This window comes from Pygocentrus nattereri, chromosome 20 (assembly GCF_015220715.1).
Source record: "Pygocentrus nattereri isolate fPygNat1 chromosome 20, fPygNat1.pri, whole genome shotgun sequence".
In the NCBI taxonomy this organism is placed as follows: Eukaryota; Metazoa; Chordata; class Actinopteri; order Characiformes; family Serrasalmidae; genus Pygocentrus; species Pygocentrus nattereri.
In genome coordinates this window covers 14865882-14888313 of record NC_051230.1, presented here as the reverse complement: position 1 = coordinate 14888313, position 22432 = coordinate 14865882, and the positions used below count along the sequence as shown (strand labels likewise).

Sequence of the window (22432 nt, the reverse complement as noted above, 5' to 3'; positions counted from 1 at the left end):
TTCTTGTGAACCATTCCAGAACAGCCATCTCATGTACTTATACTGGACAGATTGCTGCAGGGAAAGCTCTTATGTACGATAGATAGTACGATAGATAGATAGATAGATAGATAGATAGATAGATAGATAGATAGATAGATAGATAGATAGATAGATAGATAGATAGATAGATAGATAGATAGATAGATAGATAGATAGATAGATAGATAGATCTATGTATATAATACATAGTCTATACTCAATGCATGCCTACTCTATACATGTGTATTCTATACTCTACACATTGCTACTCTATATGCCTGTCTATACATGTCCGTTCTATATTCTGTACATATCTGCTATATACTATGTGTATATAATGTATACTCTGTGCTTTATACATGCCTACTCTTTAATCTATGTCTATACTCTATACATTGCTACTCTATATTATATGCATGTCTGCTCTATACTCTGTACATGTCTACACTATATACATGCCTACTCTATACATGTGTACACTATATGCATGTCTATTCTGTACAAACCCACTTTATATGCATGCCTACTCTATACATGCCTGCTTTATACTCTACACATGTGCTCTATACTTTATGCATGTCCACACTCTACTCTGTTCATGTCTACTCCATAATCTATGCATGTGTATACGTGTATCTACTCTATACAAGCTACATACTGTATACATGTCTATACAAACCTTAAAACTTTACATTTCTGTTCTATGCAAGCTTCATCTTGTATATTTGCTATATGATCTCAGAAAGTCATATGCAAGCATGTAGTATAACTGAAAAACTACACTTGCTGAACAGCATTTCAGTGTGTATAAGGGAGGGTTTATGTATTTACATTTTGTGAGTACAATTAATTATTTGGTACTTGCAGGGTCACATTCTGTATAATCCTAATCACAAAAACAATTATCACGGTACACCTGCCTAGTGACATAAGTCTCTAGTGGTGCCAAAGGCTGCCCTTTAACAAAATGCCATTTTCTATATAAAGCTCAGTCTAGGCACATCAAGCTATTACCCTAATCCCCTTGGGGCTTGTTTACTTAATTAAGCAGGCTGCTACGGCTCCAAGAGGAAGCAGAAGCCACAGAACGGGACTCTAGTCCTGTAGCAGGGTGTTTTTCTGGTGTTAAAAGACACAGTGGCTTTCTGAAAATGGCCTTGGGTCACTGGCAGAGGACATGGGGGTGCCAACAATTATCCCTGCCTCATGTTTTTATGCCTAGATTCCAAACAAGTTTTTTGTGTTAGCCACATCAGGAATCAATGGGGAAAGACAAACAGAAGGATTCCTTTGTGTGGGACGTAAATATATAGCCTTTCGGAAGATTTCCTCTGTGAGAAGAGACATCCACCAGGTGAGTTATCCTTTTGATATCCTTTTAGTAATTTATTAGAAAATGTGCCTAGCTTTCTTTTCATGGAAGGCCTTGTTCTAGTGAGACTCAGTCCTTATGAAAAAGAGGTATAGTCATACTGCAGGAATTTCTGCAGGATTCTTATAAGAACTTGACAACTGTAGATTATAGTAGGATATTACATATGTATTATAGATTAGGACAGACATAAATACTCAGAGTGGTGAAAATATTATGGAGGAATAGATACGTTTTTTATAGTATTGCTATAGATTATTTTTTATAAGGGAGACTTATGTGTCATGGGACAGAATAGGTATTTTTGTATAGTATTGGCATTAAAAATGACAAAAAAACGATATGCATTTTGAACTGAGCTGTCTGAGGTATATTCATTCTTTTGTCAGCAGTAATCTACTTATTTGGTATTTTGCATGTATGATCAAATACAGAGTTTATATAACCTCATTCAGGACAGCTTTCCTTTTAGACTTTTCGTCAGCCTTACTTTTAAGCTGGTGTCTTATTTCATACACATTACTCATGGTACTCCTCTGTCTGAATATAATTAGACCCACTAAATTCAACTTAAATAGTGGGGCAAAATGAGACTGTGAGGAAACCTTTTCATTTACTCAGTCACCTTTCTAATCACTCTGGATTAGAAACATGGGGAACATTTTATCTGCCAAATGACTCATTTTGACCTCGCAGAGTGTTTACACCCGATCATTCAACTTGTTCAGAGTCTGTGTAGCTTTGTTTTAGCACCCGTATTGTAACGAACCACGCCCCCTGTGCTGTGATGTGCGAACAGGAACTGGCGTCCCGCTCTAGGATTGGCTAATAGTAACGTGCGCATGCACATAGTCACGAGCAGTCCGTCGTATTTTGCCGGAAAACGGGTGGGAAATAAAATAAATAACGCCAGGCGCAGTGTGTGCTGTGAGGAGGATTGAGGCCAATCAGGCCGGACACGCATGAACTCGGATTAAACCGTCGCCTGGATCTGATTACGGCACGAAAGAACATGACATTTGCTTTTGTCTGCCACGCAAACGGCTTTAAAGCATTATTACAATAACAATATATGTATGTATATGTGTGTGTATATATATATATATATATATATATATATATATATATATATAATCTCACATTTTTAAATTAGTTATACTAATAATGATATATTGTATTATATTATATGATTGTAATATTCATTATGTGTAATCATTACCAATATCAATATATATTATCAGTCATAGTTAAGCAATCATGCACTATATATTATGATTTGTTCTTTCATTATTTTCCCTTTTGTTCATTTTTAATAATTGACTTTCATACTTCACGTTGTAGGAGGAGAAATGGGCTGTGGGGTCACAAAAGGAAGTGAATTCCATAAAAGATATGACAAAGGTAACATAAGTGTCTACTGCTGTGTCTTACTGCACGATTTATTCATAATAATCCATTGAACAGTAACAGCAGATTACGGCATGTCTTTACCATGCAGTTATACAGTCGTATGCAAACGTTTCAACAAGTTTCAGCCCAGTGAGGTTTTGTTGATTTTCTAAGTGAAAATAAGTGAACACATCCTCTACAGAGAACACACACACTGTCACATTTTAAGGCACAATTACTTTTAGTTACAGTTAGCACAGAAATGCCATATTTTAGTTAGTTCCCTGTAGAGGATGTGTTAACTTACTCTCGCTTAAATAAAATGTCATCTGGTCAGAGATGTTCAAACTTTTGCATGTGATTATCAGTCTATTGTACAGTAAGTTGATCATTACATATGATGGATTTTTCTTCGTTTTATCCTTCTCACAGACGGAAATATCATCTCAGTTAAGATCTCAGGTAATAGCACATGATGCATTTTTTTAGACGTAGTGCAATAATTTGGCCTTTAAACCTGGTAAAGTCTGAATGTAGATGCTTTTGTGTATAATAACTATGATGATGATGACAGTATAACCTGATTTCTATGATGTGACAGTCACAGATTAAGGCCTGCATATAAACTATCCATGCTTTTATTTGTTTTAACTACTAATTTACTTTAACTACTTTTCCCTCCTTCATTATGCACGCATGTGTAGCGGCCATAAGTAAGCAATTTCTACTTGTTTTGTCTCTGTAGTGATGCTCTACTAGTTTGTGTGTTCCCCACTCACTGATAGTAAGATTAACTGATCAGAGAATGTGCAGTGACCTGCAGAGTTCTGCTGTCTGGCCCGGCCAGGCGAACTTTACAGCTATCACCAGAGAAAGTAGGACATGGCCTTCTGTTGACTTGGCTAACCTTCTCTGATTGGTCAGGATGTTGTTATAGGCGACTCACTGTGAGCCTGAATCTGATTACAGGGTCTTTAGGTTTTAGCCCATCAACAACATTGAAGTTACATCTGTCACACCTGGGGAAAAATGCTCAGTCAATAGAGGTGAGACTGGGTTAGACGCAGTAGTCATTGCCTGGACTGTAACTTGTTGCTTTGATCTCCTGATACATCCAAGACCACTGTGTTAAGCTCAAATAGAGGGACAATTACTAATAAACTTCCCAAAAGACATCACATAACATCATTAATCCAAAAGGAATGGAAAGCAGATCACTTATGCCTTCGATGTGACCAGGAGGATGGTATACACTTGCACCCCCCCCCTTGAATTGAGCCCTGGTAGGACTCAAGTCCCAGATGAGGCTTGTTATTTCCTGCTGGAGTTTTCTTAGAACCCCCTTTCCTTTGGAAGGCAAAATGTCCAGCTTAACTGTCTGAGGACCATTAGTGTTGCAGAGTATTCTCCTCGGAGTTTGTTACTTAAAAATACTGAGTGGCTTGAAATGTCAGTGAATTGTCAGAGTCTAGTCTTAGATCACTGGGACTGTAAGACAGTTTGTACCATCACCATAATAGAACAAACTGGTAACGCTGCACTTACAGGATGCACTTAGGGATTACAGTGCCCTGCACTAATTACTGCATTTAAGCTTTAATAAGTTAGTAATTGGTAATTAGTACACTACTGTATTCACAACATTATTAAACAAGTCCTATGGTAAAATAAGCTTTTTAGAGCACTGATTATGTATTTTGCATCATAATCTTTTGTATGACATTTTAATTGTCATTTATTATGTCCTTACTAAGCCTCATCAAGCCAATATCTGCCAACTAATGTATCAAGCTTGTAATTGCTAATTAAAATGTCTGCTTACTCCTGGTTACGTTCCCACAAATAGCTACAGTCCAGGGGAGGGTGTGGGGACAGTAACATGTGCGGTGTGAGTAGGTGGAGATGGCCAACCAGTGAGGTAACCAGAGTATACAGAAAAACATTTTATTTCAAGGACATCCACAGTATACTACAGACACAAATGTTCACAAAACATCAAGACAACAAACCGGGACATTGAAGAACTGGACCAGCCTGGGGGAGAACACAGACGGCACCAAAGAAAAGAATTACAATAGTGTTACCGGCCTCAGGCCTAGGGGAAACCTGGGGCACAGTACAAACGTCCGTTTCCCTTAGAAGAGAGAGGCGGACACAGAGGTTAGCGTGTGCAAACTGGCTTCTTTATTTATACAAACATAAAATAGCCATCTTTAATATCAACTATTACTGGAAAAAAGTGCATAACCTTAAACCAAAAGACATTTAAACAAGATTAACATTGAAATACAAAACAATAAATCTCCAATGTAGTCACCAATGAAGTTAACCAAATATACAAAAAAAATAAAGTATAAAGAAAATAAGCAACTAAAGTAAACTGCAATAAATGCACTAATATAAATAATCCAAAAACAAATCCTATTCATAAGGCAGAATAATAATAATAATAATAATAATAATAATAATAATAATAATAATAATAATATGAAGAAGAAGAAACAACCTTAATAAAATAAACCAGCTTAATTAATGAAATCAATTGGACAAACCCAAATCTCAAGAAAAACCATAATCAAGAACAGAAAAAAATAACTCCTACAAACACACTTCCACAAAATAGCCCATAATTATGAGAAAGGAAAAATATTAAAAAAGCAAACTTAAGCACTAACTCAAAACTATAAACCCCTTAATCCCACATACAAACCAATAATAAACTTCATTCAGCATTTAATAAGTACTACCCATCTCAAAAGGTACAAAAGTGCTACAGAAAAGTTCTATTAATAACATTTACGTTAACACAGCTAATTATTCTCTTACCTTGAGTTTAACACGCACAACCAATAGCCTCCATTCACTGAGAACTTGTCTGAGCCAGCTAATGGCGTACACTGCATGTAACCCAAGACACACACAATACATGTTAAACCATGCAGAGAAAAGGCGATGGTGGAATAAAACCAGCTTTTTCGTACCTCAGAAGAGAGAGACGGACACGGACGTTAGCGTGTGCAAACCGGCGTTCTAAAGAGGGACTCCTCGCTGCCGGTTTTATAGCCCGGACCGATCTCATCAAGGCGCGCCCCCTGCTGGTCTAGTGCCATTATTTAGTGCTTAAAGCTGATTTGTTTTAAACCCACATGAAGTTTATTTAAGAAAACCAAAATCAAACAAGAGGAATGAAAATAAAATTACAAACAGAAAAATACCCAAATGTTTCTAAAACCAAATAAGACTAGTCAAAAAAAATACAGGGGGTGTTTATTATTAAATTTCCAACCCCTTACAATAGCTAGTATTTTTGACTTGTCTAACTAACAAAACATAGCTGACTGCTACACTACTCTAAACTAGACCAAAAATACAGGGGGTGGTGTCCGCCTATAAACTAGTGTGTCTAGACACTTAGACTACCTGCGCGTGGCAGTGTAAGCGCGCGCACGATGTAAACTGCTCTTCCTCCCAGCAGGAAACCAGCTCAAACACAGTAGGAAGAAAGGGGAGACAGCAACAACAACCAATACCAAACGGTTAACAATGACAACAGCACTACACATAACAGCAAAGCTAAACGGAGGCACAAAACTTTAAAACACGGCGATATCAAATTGAGCAGCACAGCGTGAACACAGCAAGCGAGCCGAAGGCTTCCGATCCTGCGCCGCCGCGCAGCTTTTGAGCACGAAGTCCCGCCCCTCTCTTGGTCCGGACGCGCCCTCTGATTGGCCAGTAGGCGACGAGCGTGACGAGGCTGATGAATGACACCCCGATCCACCTATAAGGTGAAAGACAGACCGACCGGCGCAGAAAAGAGGAGAGAAAAGAGTTAACGAGGGAGCACGAAAGAGAGAGAGAGAGAGAGAGAGAGAGAGAGAGAGAGAGAGCGCACGCACGCACGCACAAGGCGCCCACACGTAACACTCCTACATTATTAAGTAGAAACTGGAGTGAATTAAGCATTTTAAAAAAACAATTGTAATGCCAAGCCTTAATGAGCCAGTAGTTTAATGAACTATTTGCTTATTACTACATTATGAGACAAAAACTAGGGTCAATAGCTACTAATTAACTGTCTGCTTATTGCTACATTATTAAGCATTGAATAGAGTGAACTAAGCATGTTTAAAAAAGCCTTTTTCTTTGTGTTTTATGTAGTGTATGGGTTGCTCTTTCTGGTTTAAAATGCACTGTTTACCTAGCTGAATCCTAAGGGTGGAAAAAATGATAAAATAATGGAGGCTTTGCACTCGACTGGTTTCAAGGAAAAGTTACAAGTTCAGGTCTAATTATGATATTTGAGTGGTTTATGTACAAAAACACCCATAATTCATTCGAACACAACTTTTTTCTGAGTTACAATTAAGCAGGCTGGTTTTATTAGTGGGCCTTTAAGACTGATAAATGTACATGAGCTTTGTTCTGATTGGCTGTTCAGGCTGAAACATTCCTTATAACTTGGATGGGTGGAGCTAAACTGCTGTAGGCTGAATAGATGGATATATGGAAATCATGGTTTTGCAGCCTCATAAAAACAATGACTTTATTCACATATTTGCAGTTTAGTTTGCAAATGTAGATTGCCTGAACTATGGTATGTGTTTGGTAACTTAACAGAGTTTACATATTGAATCAAATCATTTTATTTTAAAAAAGAAAGGATACAAAATCCATTACATGGGCCCTTTAAGGCTTAATAAGCATTACAAGGCATCACAATGCCCCTTTATACTGAAGTGTTAACAAAACAGCCTCCTCATTGGGTGTGGGAACACTGTAATTGTTAAATATCTGAGATGTGTTTGTGTATAGAGAGATAGATGGTCACTTTAAAATTAGTGTTAAATGCTGAATTATGATGTGTAACACTAAATGCACTCTGTCCCATTGTCACTGAAGCAATCCGAGCTGCAGTTCTGATCCAGCGCTGGTACCGGCAGTATGTGGCTCGCATGGAGATGAGGCGCAGATACGCCTGGAACATCTTCCAGTCCATAGAGTATGCCGGGCAGCAGGACCAGATCAAGGCAAAAAAAATTAAATCATGCATGTATAATAAATAAGAAATGCAAGGCTAGTTTAATCGTGGATGAATGAGTGGACTGACCATAGAATATAGTGTAGAACAGAGCAACTGCCCTCAGCAAATGAGGTGTAATGGTCAGTAATATAAAAAGGATAATTCATTTTTCTCTCTCTACACAGCTGTATAATTTTCTCGGTTACCTTGTGGATAACTTCACACCTTCCAGTACTGAAAGTAAGGTCCTTCTATGATTATGTGTACTTGCAGTTCTAATGGCTGCTCTATTTGTGAGTTAATAATGCATGATCCACTCTCTAGGAAACCTGATCTCTCACATCTTCAGAGAAAATGAAGTATGCCGAGACACAGAGTGGGAGAGATACTTTGACTACAGGAATATTGAGGTGCCAGAAATCTACTCAGGCCCACGGCTATCCTTTCCACTGGATGCAGATCAAGCTGCTGATCTCGTAGAGGCCTTCCGAAACAAACAAGTAGGTGCTTCATCTGCCTGCCAAACTTTGCCTCTTAGTTCTTCACATGATTATGTAAATACACTGTTTGTGTTTTGTGTGTTTTTTTTTTGAGTAGCAGCTCCATTCTCATTACGTTCTTCAACTTCTTGTGGAAACATGGAAGTTGCTCAGAGTTCTGCCAAATATCACCCGAATCTCAACCTGCCATAGCAAAGAAATCACAATATGTGGTGAGAAAACCTGTATAATTTTTTCTTCATCATTCAGATGGATGTTGTTTAGATATAATGTTCTGGTACACTTTGGTTTGGCACCAATCTTCAGAAATTCATTCTAATTTTAGGTGACTTGCACGGACAATTAGAGGACTTGATACTAATATTTTACAAGGTAAGTATTGTGTAATAAGGGTAAGACTTTTTGTCTTGAGGTGCCATAGTGCAACATTGGCATCTAAAGACTAAATAATATACATATAAAATAGCTAGGTCTCAAATTGAGTATTTAAAATTAATTTTTATTACTAAATACTTCAAAACGCAGTTTTAAAATGACAACATACATTTAATAACTTAAATATAGCATAAAAAAAGTTTGTTCTCTCATTGAATGAGGGGATGGAGTTACGGTAACATTCTGGTGGGCAATCAAATATCCTTATGGGGCAACTTCAGTCCCCACTTTGATATGAATTCAGATTGGATGTATATTTATATTGATGTCGATTCACCATTGTTGGACCTTTTAGAACTGAGTTAGGTTCAGCAGAACGTTACCTTGATACTAAGCATCTATGTGAGATGATCCTTGAATTCTTTTGGCTTGTTGTAATTCACAGTTCTCTAACCGTGCAGAAGAAGGATGGTCATTTATACTGTGTTGTTCAAATCATAATCCTGTAGGTTTAGGATGGATAAAGATGACGTACCTGTGCAAGAACTGGTATTGACATGAAAAGAGTTCATAGGAATGTAATTTATAATCCTGATTGTGTTGTAGAATGGGATGCCGTCGCTGGAGAAGCCATATGTTTTCAATGGAGACTTTGTAGATCGAGGCAAGGACTCCATTGAGATTCTACTCATTTTGTTTGCTTTCTTGTTGGTATATCCTGGAGAAGTTCACCTTAATCGAGGAAATCATGAAGATCACATAATAAACCTGAGGTATTTCAATAATACCTAGGCATTAAAGGTACAAATGTCCAAAAGTATTCAGACATCTCTAGCTTGTTTTAGGGTGCTCTTATTGCTGACACAGGTCTTCGATTGCACAAACGCAGCTTGTTTAATCTGCATAGAAAAGCCTTGGTAATAGAATGGTACACACTGGAGCAGCAACACGTGAGGCAGGTCACCATGCCCAGTGCCAGGTGTCAGCATTGAGTTGTGGAGCAGTGGAACTATGTTCTCTGAAGAGATGGAGCTACATCCATTATTTGTAGGATGAGCAAGAGTGGCTTTTGTGATCATCCTACATCAGTACCTGACCTCACTAATGCTCTTGAGGCTGAACGCAATAAAATCCTCACAGCAGCATTCCAATATCTAATGTGAAGCTTTCTTAGAAAAATAGAGGCTATGAATGCAGCAAAATGGGAAAAACTCCTAATACCTCCAATTGCAGAAATGTTGGAAAAGTAGGTGTCTGCAATCTTTTGGACATGGCTATATATATATATATATATATATATATATATATATATATATATATATATGTATGTGTGTGTGTGTGTGTGTGTGTGTGTGTATATATATATATATATATATATATATATATATATATATATAGCTCAAAAAAATAAAGGGAACACTCAAATAACACATCCTAGATCTGAATAATGAAATATTCTCATTGAATACTTTGTTCTGTACAAAGTTGAATGTTCTGACAACAAAATCACACAAAAATCATCAATGGAAATCAAATTTATTAACCAATGGAGGCCTGGATTTGGAGTCACACACAGAATTAAAGTGGAAAAACACACTACAGGCTGATCCAACTTTGATGTAATGTCCTTAAAACATGTCAAAATGAGGCTCAGTATTGTGTGTGGCCTCCATGTGCCTGAATGACCTCCCTACAACGCCTGGGCGTGCTCCTGATGAGGTGACGGATGGTCTCCTGAGGGATCTCCTCCCAGACCTGGACTAAAGCATCCGCCAAGTGCTGGACACTCTGTGGTGCACTCTGTTGGTGGATGAAGCGAGACATGATGTCCCAGATGTGCTCAATCGGATTCAGGTCTGGGGAACGGGCGGCCCGGCCATAGCTTCAATGCCTTCATCTTGCAGGAACTGCTGACACACTCCAGCCACATGAAGTCTAGCTTTGTCCTGCATTATGTGGAACCCAGGGCCAACCGCACCAGCATATGGTCTCACAAGGGGTCTGAGGATCTCATCTCGGCACCGAATGGCAGTCAGGCTACCTCTGGCGAGCACATGGAGGGCAAAAGAAATGCCACCCCACACCATTACTGACCCACTGCCAAACCGGTCATGCTGAAGGATATTGCAGGCAGCAGATCGCTCTCCACGGCGTCTCCAGACTCTGTCACATCTGTCACATATGCTCAGTGTGAACCTGCTTTCATCTGTGAAGAGCACAGGGCACCAGTGGCAAATTTGCCAAACCTGGTGTTCTCTGGCAAATGCCAAGCATCCTGCACGGTGTTGGGCTGTGAGAACAACCCCCATCTGTGGACGTCGGGCCCTCATACCATCCTCATGGAGTCGGTTTCTAACCGTTTGTGCAGACACATGCACATTTATGGCCTGCTGGAGGTCATTTTGCAGGGCTGTGGCAGTGCTCCTCCTGTTCCTCCTTGCACAAAGGCAGAGGTAGCGGTCCTGCTGCTGGGTTGTTGCCCTCCTACAGCCTCCTCCACGTCTCCTGGTGTACTGGCCTGTCTCCTGGTAGCGCCTCCAGCCTCTGGACACTACGCTGACAGACACAGCAAACCTTCTTGCCACAGCTCGCATTGATGTGCCATCCTGGATGAGCTGCACTACCTGAGCCACTTGTGTGGGTTGTAGAGTCCGTCTCATGCTACCACGAGTGTGAAAGCACCACCAACATTCAAAAGTGACCAAAACATCAGCCAGAAAGCAGAAAGGTACTGAGAAGTGGTCTGTGGTCCCCACCTGCAGAGCCACTCCTTTATTGAGTGTGTCTTGCTAATTGCCAATAACTTCCACCTGTTGTCTGTTCCATTTGCACAACAGCTGTGAAATTGATTGTCAATCAGTGTTGCTTCCTAAGTGGACAGTTTGATTTCACAGAAGTTTAATTTACTTGGAGTTATATTGTGTTGTTTAAGTGCTCCCTTTATTTTTTTGAGAAGTGTGTGTGTATATATATATATATATATATATATATATATATATGATTAGCCAATCACTTTTCCTTTTTCATAGGTATGGTTTTACCAAAGAAGTGCTGGGCAAATACAAGGTAGGCCTTTGCTCTAATTTCTTCCACAGTAGTAGTACCTTGCCATTTTAGCACCTTATCCTGCTTATGTAACAATAAAGGAGATTCCAGTGTACTTTCTCAGAGCAGCTCATGTAAATTGTGACCGCCTCTCTTTTGTGGCAGTAGGAAGCAGACTGTAGGCCCAAAGAGGGTTTTCTTTTCGATAGCAGTGAAAACAGTGGTAGGTCTAAGAAAATTTAAAGTGTACTAAGTACACTTTAACAAGGCAAGCTCAGGTCACTTGTCCAGTGTTTTTTTCATAGTGAATGCAGGTCAGTCCACCACTAAGAGGATTGCCCTGTCTTCATAGTGCTATGTCCTCGAGAAATCAGCTGTCTTTGGCTCCATCAGTGTTGGCTGTTACTTAGCCGTTAAATAATCACAGTGACACAGTTGTTGACCAGTGGACTAATGAATGCCTATGCAAAGCAGTTTGCAACAACTGTGTTGCTGTAATATAAAGTGATATACAAAAGTTTTACAAATATAAAATGTGCCACAACTTTTCCACAGGCCACTTTTTTTTGGTCAGTATATTAAACTTAGCAAATAAACAGTAATTGTGCATTAAAATGTGCAGACGTGTGTTCCTTGTAGAGGATTTTCACAAAGAAAATCAACAAAACATGTAATTTGACCAGGGGCACCCAAACTTTTGCACACAACTGTGTAATTGATGTAAACATTAAATTCGAGGTATTAGATAAAGATGAGGCTTACATTTTGTTCTTTAGGGAGTTTTTAGCCTATTTTTTCATGGATGTCTGGACAAACCTCTGTAGGTCAAATACTGAATCTGGCAATCTGATGGTATAAATCAGAGTGACCAACCTAGAGATTAAGGACAGATTTACTCAAGCCTCAGCCCAATAATGTTATATGAGCAGATCCTGAAAGGCTGTTGCTATAAGAGGAACAGTAATGTGTCTAATCACACGTGTTTTAATGCGTATTTATTTTTGAGTGTAATGCTCTTTTGTAGTCTGCCTCGTGACCCCAGAAGAAGCAGGCTTAAAACATGCAAGGTTGCTAGTGTGTTCTTTATTTTGACTGTAATCACGTTCTAAGGGCTATTTCTGGCTCCTTTGCAGATGCACGGTAAGCGTATCTTAAAGCTACTGCAGAAGATCTTCAGCTGGTTGCCCCTGGCAACAGTGATTGATCAGAAGGTGCTGATAGTCCATGGAGGGATCTCAGACACGACTGACCTGGCTCTGGTCGCCAGAGTGGACAGGCACCGAGTGGGTACAAAAAAAAAAAAAAAAGCAACAAATGTCACTTTATTGAGGCTTAAGACACAGACTCTCCAACAGACAAACAGACCCTTAGACAAAGTAGTGAACTGAAATAGGTTTTAAATAAAGTGAAAAAATCAATGTCAGCAAACGTGCTAACAGAGGCACATATATTTTCTGGATCTATAATGCAGGGCTACAAATAACACACTACTTTTACCACTGCAATATTTGACTATATATATATATATATATATATATATATATATATACACAGATAGATACATACATATATAATATAAACTGTATATATGAGTTATATGTATGTTACAGTAAGTTATGTATATATATGTTACATGTAGTACATCTTTACATTTTAGCTTTTCTATTCTATTTGAAATTTAATTCCTGCATGCATTAAATTCCTACATTGGTGGGTGGGATTTTGGGTAGGTGGACCCCTGATTGTTCAAAAATAACCTTGCTATTGCTATGATCAACAGTGTTATTGTTTTTTCACAATGTCCCAAACAGCTTTTTATTGTTTTATTTTTGTCTGTGTCTCTTATTAATTTGGATTTTTTTCAGTCTATGTGTGTGTATATGTGTGTGTGTGTGTTATATAATATGTATTATATATTTTGGCATGGCATTTTATGAATAAACATTGCAAAATTGTAATAAAGTAAGTAAGAAATAACACATTTACTCTTACATAACACAATAACTAATTTGCAACTTATTACAAATGGACAAGTAGAAATGGCCTGATGTGACATATACAGTATATTCATCTATTTCACCTATGGCAGCTTTGCCACATCCATTCATGCTGAAGTTACAAGGAGTATTCCAGCTCAAACTGCTTTTTGAATGAGGCACAATGCATGGCAGCCAATCAAAAAGAGCTAATTTGCATGTATAAATCTTAAAAGCACAATAACAAAAAAGCCTGTTTAATGTTAAGGAATAAACAGAGTTAAAATGGACCTGAGGGGCAAAAAATAGAAGAAAAATGTCAGATAGGGGCCCTTAAAAATAAAATCTTGTCACTTTAACTCACAAGTTACTTTTTATATTAATATATTTATATTAGATTTTACATTTTATACTTGGGCATATTTGCTTATATATACCAAGTATTGTAATAGTGTTATATTTTATTTAATTTTGTTTGTTTGCTTTTCTTCTCCAGTATGTATCTGCTCTGAGGCCTCCAAAGAAGAGGTTTAGCCACTTTGTTCGGTCTTCAGTGGACTCAGAGGTAGATGAGGACATGATGGGCTCTAAATACAGCATACTGAACAGGAGGCGAGCCTCTCTGACCTATTTCAGGCCCTTTCCTTTCCGCGAAAGCTTCCAGTGCCGCTCCTTGCAGGATTTTTCAGCCACTGTTGCCCGGACCATGGAAGAGGAGATGGAGGTCCGGCGTAGGCAGGCCGCCCTGACCTACCCTGGATACAGCCTGTCCTGCAGACACCTAAACACGTCCATACCATCTGAATCAGAATCAAACTCTGTAGACACTTTTGAAAACATCAACAATGAGTGGAAACAGGTGAGCTTCTTGCTTCAGTACTGCTTCACGGGTCTGTCAATGTGTGGATTGGGGAATGGGGACCCCATAAATATATAAAACAAAACTGTGTTAACTTTAAACAAGGAAGAAGAAAACTTGTACTTTATCAAACATAAAATGTGAATAATGTATAATAATGTGACAAACAATATAACCACAAGCAATTTTGTTATATTTATATGTCTCGAAATGTACACAACGTGAAGGACAGCTGCTGGTTTTGTTCCAAATACTTTTAAATAGTTCTCTGATGAGTCTACAACATGTCCTCAGTAAAGATTCCAGTTTCTGCCCAAACAGGTGAATCATATTTCAGAATGGGCTGCTTGAAGGTCAAGTGTGACTCAAAATTAGGTTTTGTAAATCATTTAGAACGTTGGGTTGGCATCTGTATGTACACAACCACCCTAGACACTATATTTTATTATCAGATACTGGACTTGCTGTGGAGTGACCCCATGATGCCAAATGGCTGCATGCCCAATGAAGTCCGTGGTGGAGGCTGTTACTGGGGTCCCAATGTGACGGAGGAGTTTTTGAACAAACACAATCTGCAGCTCATCATCCGTTCCCACGAATGCAAACAAGACGGATATGAGTTCTGCCACAACCGCAAGGTAAACCTGAGCTCACATGTTTGAACAGATTTATTAATAACCAACTGTCTCCATGATGAAGATGCAACCATCACCTGCATTTTAATCATGTGTGGTGGTGATACAGAAGGTACAGTCATATGCAAAAGTTTGGCTTCCTGTGGTCAGTGAAAATGAACACATTTGCTACAGAAAGCATCCTTTTTGCGCAATTTAAAGGACAGTCATTGTTATTTGCTTTATGTATGCCAACATTATGGCACATTCAATGTTTTATTTTAAGTTCTTTTCAGTATGGTAAACTAAGGTAAAGTAAATATGGTATGGTAAGCAAATAAATAAAAATTGTGCACTACAAACTGCAGAAAAACGCTATATTTAAGTTTATTCTCTGTAGAGAATAGGCACCAAAATCTGTGCATATGACTGTGAATTAAGTGACCCTTATTAGTCCCACAACAGGGAAATTTCACCTCCACAATCTGACGCATCCATGTGGTGAAACACCACATACACCCTAGTGAAGACACACACTAGGGGGCAGTGAGCACATTTGCCCTATCCTCAGTGCCCAGGAAGCACTTGAGGGTCAGGTGCTTTGCTCAAGGGCACCTCTGTCACGTACTGTTGGCTCAGGGGTTCGAAACGGCAACCCAACCTCCAGCCCATGGCTACCCCCATTTGAACTCGAATCACTGGATTCAGAGTCCAGAGTGCTAAGCATTTCACCATGGAACCACAACTCACTTAACAGTAGATGTTGTAGTCGTTGCCCACAACAAGAACATGTTATAATTTTAAATGAACTATTTCTCAGTCGTAGCTCTTTAAAATTCAGTTAAAGGTACTGAATCTAATCCTCTTAATAATACCACATTTGCATTTGTAAGTAGAACATATTTTATTATGATTTGAAGTTGATTAAAAGTTATCATTGCGTGTACTCATTTTGCTGAATGAAAAACCAACATTTTTCCCATGTTTTTGTCTCTAGACTGCCACCTTTAAATTGTCTTGAGTTTTGTTTACATAGCCACACACCAGAGGGCGGAAGAAAGTAATATTAACCAATAATCATGTTTAATCTCCCCCTCATACCATCCCCTCCTATCATCAAGCAAAAATGCTCAGCTAGCTCATAAACGCCCTCGGATACTGAAAGCGTCCTTCATACATTACAGTATAAAAGGACAATGCATTCAATTCCTTTTCACTTTTAAGATTTTAAAGTATTTATGTTCAGGTCCATTTATGCATAGTCTAGAATGACTGTGTTTTCTAAGCTGAGTAACGTCACAGTTGAAAGTGATTAAGCTGGGAAGTCCTTGGCACCTGTTGTTTTTTTAATCTTGAAAATGTTTTATTGAGAAAGTAGGACTTCACTAATTCCTCCATCTTCATTTATTCTCTTAATGTGTCTGATGCCTGTAGGCCAGTATCTAATTGTAGAATTTGACCTGTAACATGTAAATCTGTGTCTCCAGTTCTGTCTACCTATTCTCAGCTTGCTCATTTGCAGCATCCATTTTGACATTACAAAGGAGTAAGTGAATATATTTGTATCTGCAGGTTCTCACCATTTTCTCTGCCTCCAACTACTATGAGGTGGGCAGTAACAGGGGAGCGTTCATCAGGCTTGGTCCAGACCTAGTGCCTTACTTCATCCAGTACCAGGCCAACAGCATGACCCGTGAAATGAGTGTCAGGCAAAGGTAGCTGATTTTCTTTTGCTATGTCACTTTACCAGAGCACAGTCTGACATCGATTGAACCTGTCTTTCAGTTTTGGTAAGATAAAGTGAGTACCGGTATGGCAGTGTCTCATGATATGGATTTTGCCATATTGTGGATCCCGATTAAGCCCAAAAACAGTGAACCATAAAGACAAACTAAATAAGCATGAACAACCTTTTTTTAGCCTTTTTTCCTGTATTGGCATATCCAGTGGCAGAATGAAATTGGCTGGGATACTTTTTAAAATATGACTGTGTTATTAGATTAACTAAGACATGGTTGACTTTCTCTTTGTAAAATGTTGTGATGCTGTGTTGAGCTGCTAGCAAGCAATGAGGGGTAAAAGGGGAGGGGTGAGAACCCCCTGCTGTGAAAACAATTCATACCACCCCATAAAGACGGTCGGGCTGGCATAAAATGGATGCATCTGCAGTGTCCTTCATATTAAAAAATCACGCACAACTGCCACAATAAAATGAATTCCACTATATAATGCATACATGTAAACTTGCTTGCTCTCTCTTTCTCTGTTAGACAAAGCAAATTTCCTTCATATCACCCACTCCCAGTTTTCAACCCTTAAAATATGGAATGCATTTATATTTTTGTGTATATGCCTTTGTGTGTATGTTTCCATACAGATGTGTGTTTTTGTGTGAAGTAGGACAAGAGAAAAAACTTTAAATATGCTCCATTGAACACTGTGCTCTTCGTCTCTTAACACAGATCAGGGAAAGTGCTGAGCTTTACCACTTCTGTACTGCAGGTGGTGGTAATTAACCATCATTTTCACTTTTCACTGTGCTATATATCACATATTCAAAATAGAAGAGATAATGAATTCAAAGCTTATGCTGATGGGACTGTCACCATAGGAAAGCAGGAAATGTTCCTTCTAGCTTTGAACTGTCATGTGTTCTGCAGTGCAAGCTGTATGTATTACAGTTGTAAAGGGGTTTGTGAATGTCCTCGAGTAGCAGCAGTCCTGATCTACTGTTTCATTTATTTTAAAAAAAATGTTCAGGTAAAAATTAAACTTCCCTTTAACTAAATGTAGCCAAAGTTTGCTTCTTTAATTTTGTACTACAAGCTGCAAGGTTAATGTGGCTAACAAGAAGAGGAAGCATATATAGGTGTATGGAAAAGTCCACACCAAATGATTAAGTTAAAAGTGTACACTTTTCTAAGTGAAAATAAGTTAACACATCCTCTACAGGGAGCAAATGCCAATTGTAGTTTCACATTTTAGTGCACAAATTACTTTATGAAATATAAAATATAAAATGTGCCATAACTTACATACACAGGCCACTTTTCCCCAGTATGTTGAACTCAGCAAATAAACAGTAATTGTGCATTAAAAAGTCATACAAATTCATACAAGTCATTTGTCCAGGTACGCTGAGGAGTTCCTCATTGCTCTCTAACAGCTCAACACAGAGACAAATTTCATAAACAGAAAGCCAACATGTTCTAGTTAATCTGATAACAGAGTTTTGGGAAAATCATGTTTTATTTGGTCACACTGCTTAGAAATCTGAGACAGCCTACAGAAAGAGGTCAAGTAATTTTTGGCCTGGTGCATTTGCACAAATTTGGGTTTAGGCTGCTCTACCTGTACTCTACTCTGATTATAGTAGGTGTTATAAACCACATGAACAAGTGTGTGATGTAGTTGTATGATGATGATGAACTAGTGGCTTTCATTTCTTGTTAGTACATTAGCCTTGTAGCTCCAGTGCAAAATTGAAGTAGCAAATTTTGGACACCAAACATACCTCAGCTGAAATTTTTGTGCGAATGTTTGCTGTAAGTAAGGTCATCGTGACACAATTTAGATATTTGCTGATTGTTTCTTTTGGTTATTTCTTTCTGTTCAGTGTCAGACGGACGGAGCACTCAGCTCTGAAAGTCCTGAGAGAGCAGCTGTTTTCACACAAGTCAGACCTCCTCAGTGCCTTCCAGGAATACGATAAGGAGAACACAGGTGCAGCACAGTTCCTCCATGAAACAAATTATTAGAAGGGCATGGGCTCCAAAATTATTTAACAATGTGGAGACATTTTATTTAAGAGCCTTGTGATCTAAAGCCTGTAGACGATGCGCACCTGAAATGCAAGGTCTGTGTGATCCCTTATTATGCTGTCTTTGACATATGTATGATGAGAAATGTTTCTCTGAGTGTACTCTCTAGGGATGGGTGTAAGGTCTCATAATTTAAGCAAAAGTATATCTTCCTCTGTCCTGTACACACCCGATACACATGCTTAACTGCATGAGTAGTACTTGACCTCACACATAATAACTGCTGATGTATAGTATTTTCCTGGCTCTGTATTCCAGCACATTAGATCTGAAATGAGACAATGATAATGTTAGAGTGCAGAATCTTAACTTGAGTTTGAAGGCGTAGACCATAGACCATAACCATTATGAATGGACAACTGGCTTCTCAGTGTTTTTGGCTAGAGGTGTGATAGTAGTTAATTTGCAAGAGAGCTAATGAAAGATCTAGAGGTGACTACACATTGCGTTTGCCTGTAGAGATTGTTTCTGTCATCTCTGGCCCTGAAGACCAAAGAAGTGCTAATGCTAGTAAAAGTGGCCATCATAAGGCTGAAAAAAATCCAAATTAATGAGAGACACAGACAAAAATAAAACAATAAAAATCTGTTTGTTACATTGTGAAAAAACAATAACACTGTTGAGCATAGCAATAGAAAGGTTATTTTTGACCAATCAGGGGCCCACCTACCCAAAATCCCACCCACCAATGCAGGAATTTATTGCATGCAGGATTTAAACTTCAAATAGAATATATATATAACATGTATATAACTTATCGTAACAAACATATAACTAAACTGTTACATTGTGCTAAAACAACAACACTGTGTCACTGTCTAGTTTCTGACAGAGTGTATCATGTCTGTACCAATCTTGGATATTTGTTTAAGGATGACACATAGTATGTCATTTCCCCTTCACATGCTTTTGTAAAATCTTTCTGCTTTCTGCCTCCTTGCATTACCATTATATAAGAAACAACAGGGGATGGTGATTAGGTGGAATTCCGAACATATTAGTGACTATTTCATTAGCTGCTTTAATCTCCATCTGTGCTTTGCCTTGGCAGACTAAGAGGATCTAAACCAGAGCCAAATCCTATGAAAGGTGGAATTATAATTACAGAGTCAAATCCACAATGCCAGTGGACTCTAATTGGCTGTTGTATTGATATAAAATCCTGCTTTAAGTGAAAATGTATAATTTCTTTGGGAGATGTTGATGACAGTGTCTGTGTCCACTCCCAGGCCTCATTTCTCTGAATGACTGGGGAAGTGCAGTGGGTAAGGTGCTGCATCTGGACTTGCCCTGGAGAATGCTGCGCTCTCAACTTATCACCACTGCCACTGATGACATGCTGGACTACAACAACTGGTTCCGTAACCTCCCCATAAAGGAGCCAAGCTGTGAGGTAAGCGGATGCTTGGTATGCAGGTGTGTTATTAATTCCTGAACCATCCTTGTACAGCACTAGAGTTTTTCCTGATCTGATGAGACACCCAATTCTGGGCATCAGCTACTTGCTGAGCCCTTTGTGAGAAAAAAGCAAACTTACACCCCAAATAGTGCAGAGGCTGGCCTTTTAGTTGCATGCTGAAGCTAGGCAGCTTATGTGGTGAACATGTAATGAATGCTTACGTCCTAGCTGTCTGTTAGCACTGTGTGAAATGTACGCGAAATCATATACTTTCTTCAAACCAAGTCTAGTTGTTACATAATCTCAACACTCATGTGGTTTGTGACCCTGTATGACATTTTGTTATCCATGGCTGACTCTAGCATTCTGGGGGCTCTAAGCAGCATGCTGGGGGCCCCATCTGCCTTGGCACTCCCCCAGATATACACCTTATAAATGGTTTAAAAAAAGCTGTCGCTGTGAATTATCAAATTTAGTAACTGTCCTTTTCCTGTTTTAGCTGTTAAAATACTGTCATAGTGTGTTTGAGTCTTATTTTGTTTCTGTTTAAAATGGATGATTTGCTGAATTAGTGTGTGCATAAGGACCAGTCTTAAACACCCAGAGAACCTAAATCTCTGTTTGTTTGTTTTTTCTAAATAGGCTAATCTTGTTCTTGCAGGCAAAAAGTAAACATGTACTATCCTTAAAGTATATCCTTTGTATATCCTTTGATGACATGTTTCCAGTGATCCATGTATTTCACCATATTTCTCTCCTCTTAATGTAAACTAGACGGCCCTAATCTTGGGTAACACTTCTGTAAGAATTCCACTAGTCAACCACAAGGTCTGTCTGCCTGTAGTTGCCTGACGCCCATTCCTTTACATGTCATTCGTTCTTTCCTTCATTCACACGTTACTTTTCCATCCGTTTGTTGATCTGTCCATCCTGTTAATCCATGCTTTTTTTGTCAAATTACAGTCACATAAAAGCTGGATAATGATTTTAATTCTGTTTAAGGGGTGGAGGAGTTTTGGACAGAAAGCTGTCAGTTAAGCTGCTCATTAGCCCACACAGTTCTGGATACATCTGATTAGCAGTTTTTAAGCTGTGTTTTATCGTATTTATATTGTATTCATTCAAGCTTTACTGGATGTTCAGTATAACACTTGGGTTTAATATCATACAAACATTTTAAATACGCTGTGTTCCCTGGGACTTTAATGTAATCCAACTATTTATGCATATGCCTTACTTATGTAGTCTTAAATAAACATTCCTAAGTTAGGAATCCTAACTTTGTTTACATTACATTGAGAAATCAGTTAGATTTTTAGCTGGCATACTGTAAAATTTGAGGCTAACTATAACCAATGACTAGATTCTATTGAATGCCCATTTGAGGGGTTAAATCACAGTTTAATTACAAAACTCCATCTTGGCATTCTCTGTCCATGTTGACAATCTTGTTGCCCAACCAAAAAACAACATACATTAACACCTCAAAATAAAACAAAAAATGCCTTTATTTTTAAGCCTTTTCTCCAGTTTTTTACTTTTTCTTTTATTTGAGACATGATTACCCAGTCAGTTTTTCACCTCACTCCAGTGTCTTAGACAATACAATGGTACCTTACAGTAATTACCTAAAAGTTTTTAGGGGGCCCCCTGGTGGCTTTAGAGCCCTAAGCCACTGCTTATGTCACTTATTACGTAAGGCTAGCTCTGCTGTCATCTATAAAAATGGATAACAGTACAGAAAAAACAGGCTTTTATTACTACTTTTAGCTATACAACAGTTTTTAAACATTAGCCTTGCAGCTGTACTGCAAAACAGAAAAGCAAACTTCACCAAACATATCCTGACTGATTCACTACATTTGCAGTAGGAGTAAACTTTTTTGCCATAGTGTTTCTCTCAGTAAGAAAAAATACCTCCCAAATTTCTGTTACCATAAAACAGCTATTCACTAATACTTTGAATACATCTTGCAACGCTCAGCTTCATATTCATCAAAGTGTCTTCCTTGGTACAAAGAGCAGGTTTTGCCTAATT

At 38.5% G+C, this 22432-nt stretch overlaps 1 protein-coding gene and 1 long non-coding RNA gene across 4 annotated transcripts in view; one reads left to right on the top strand and one right to left on the bottom strand.

Moving 5' to 3' along the window:
* Nucleotides 1–19: 19 nt before the first annotated feature.
* Nucleotides 20–22432, top strand: part of LOC108423630 (serine/threonine-protein phosphatase with EF-hands 2) — a 27889-nt gene continuing 5476 nt past the window's right edge. The window contains exons 1-17 of one of the 3 annotated variants that reach the window (XM_017691060.2): nt 20–1375; nt 2735–2794; nt 3215–3244; nt 3487–3495; nt 7685–7812; nt 7991–8045; nt 8130–8305; nt 8403–8517; nt 8631–8677; nt 9287–9453; nt 11710–11746; nt 12859–13008; nt 14198–14560; nt 15013–15198; nt 16747–16889; nt 18791–18897; nt 20225–20388. In XM_017691060.2, coding sequence (XP_017546549.1) covers nt 2743–2794; nt 3215–3244; nt 3487–3495; nt 7685–7812; nt 7991–8045; nt 8130–8305; nt 8403–8517; nt 8631–8677; nt 9287–9453; nt 11710–11746; nt 12859–13008; nt 14198–14560; nt 15013–15198; nt 16747–16889; nt 18791–18897; nt 20225–20388 — 1929 coding nt within the window. In that variant the 5' untranslated portion in view covers nt 20–1375; nt 2735–2742. Of the gene's footprint in view, nt 1376–2734; nt 2795–3214; nt 3245–3486; nt 3829–7684; nt 7813–7990; nt 8046–8129; nt 8306–8402; nt 8518–8630; nt 8678–9286; nt 9454–11709; nt 11747–12858; nt 13009–14197; nt 14561–15012; nt 15199–16746; nt 16890–18790; nt 18898–20224; nt 20389–22432 lie in introns of those variants that run through there. The other 2 variants (XM_017691061.2, XM_037531731.1) reach the window with 2 other exon arrangements.
* Nucleotides 4713–5801, bottom strand: LOC108423633. Its single transcript, XR_005129229.1, has 3 exons — nt 5764–5801; nt 5609–5679; nt 4713–4916 (listed from the first exon to the last, which is right to left on the bottom strand). It is a non-coding gene; the product is annotated as an uncharacterized LOC108423633 (long non-coding RNA).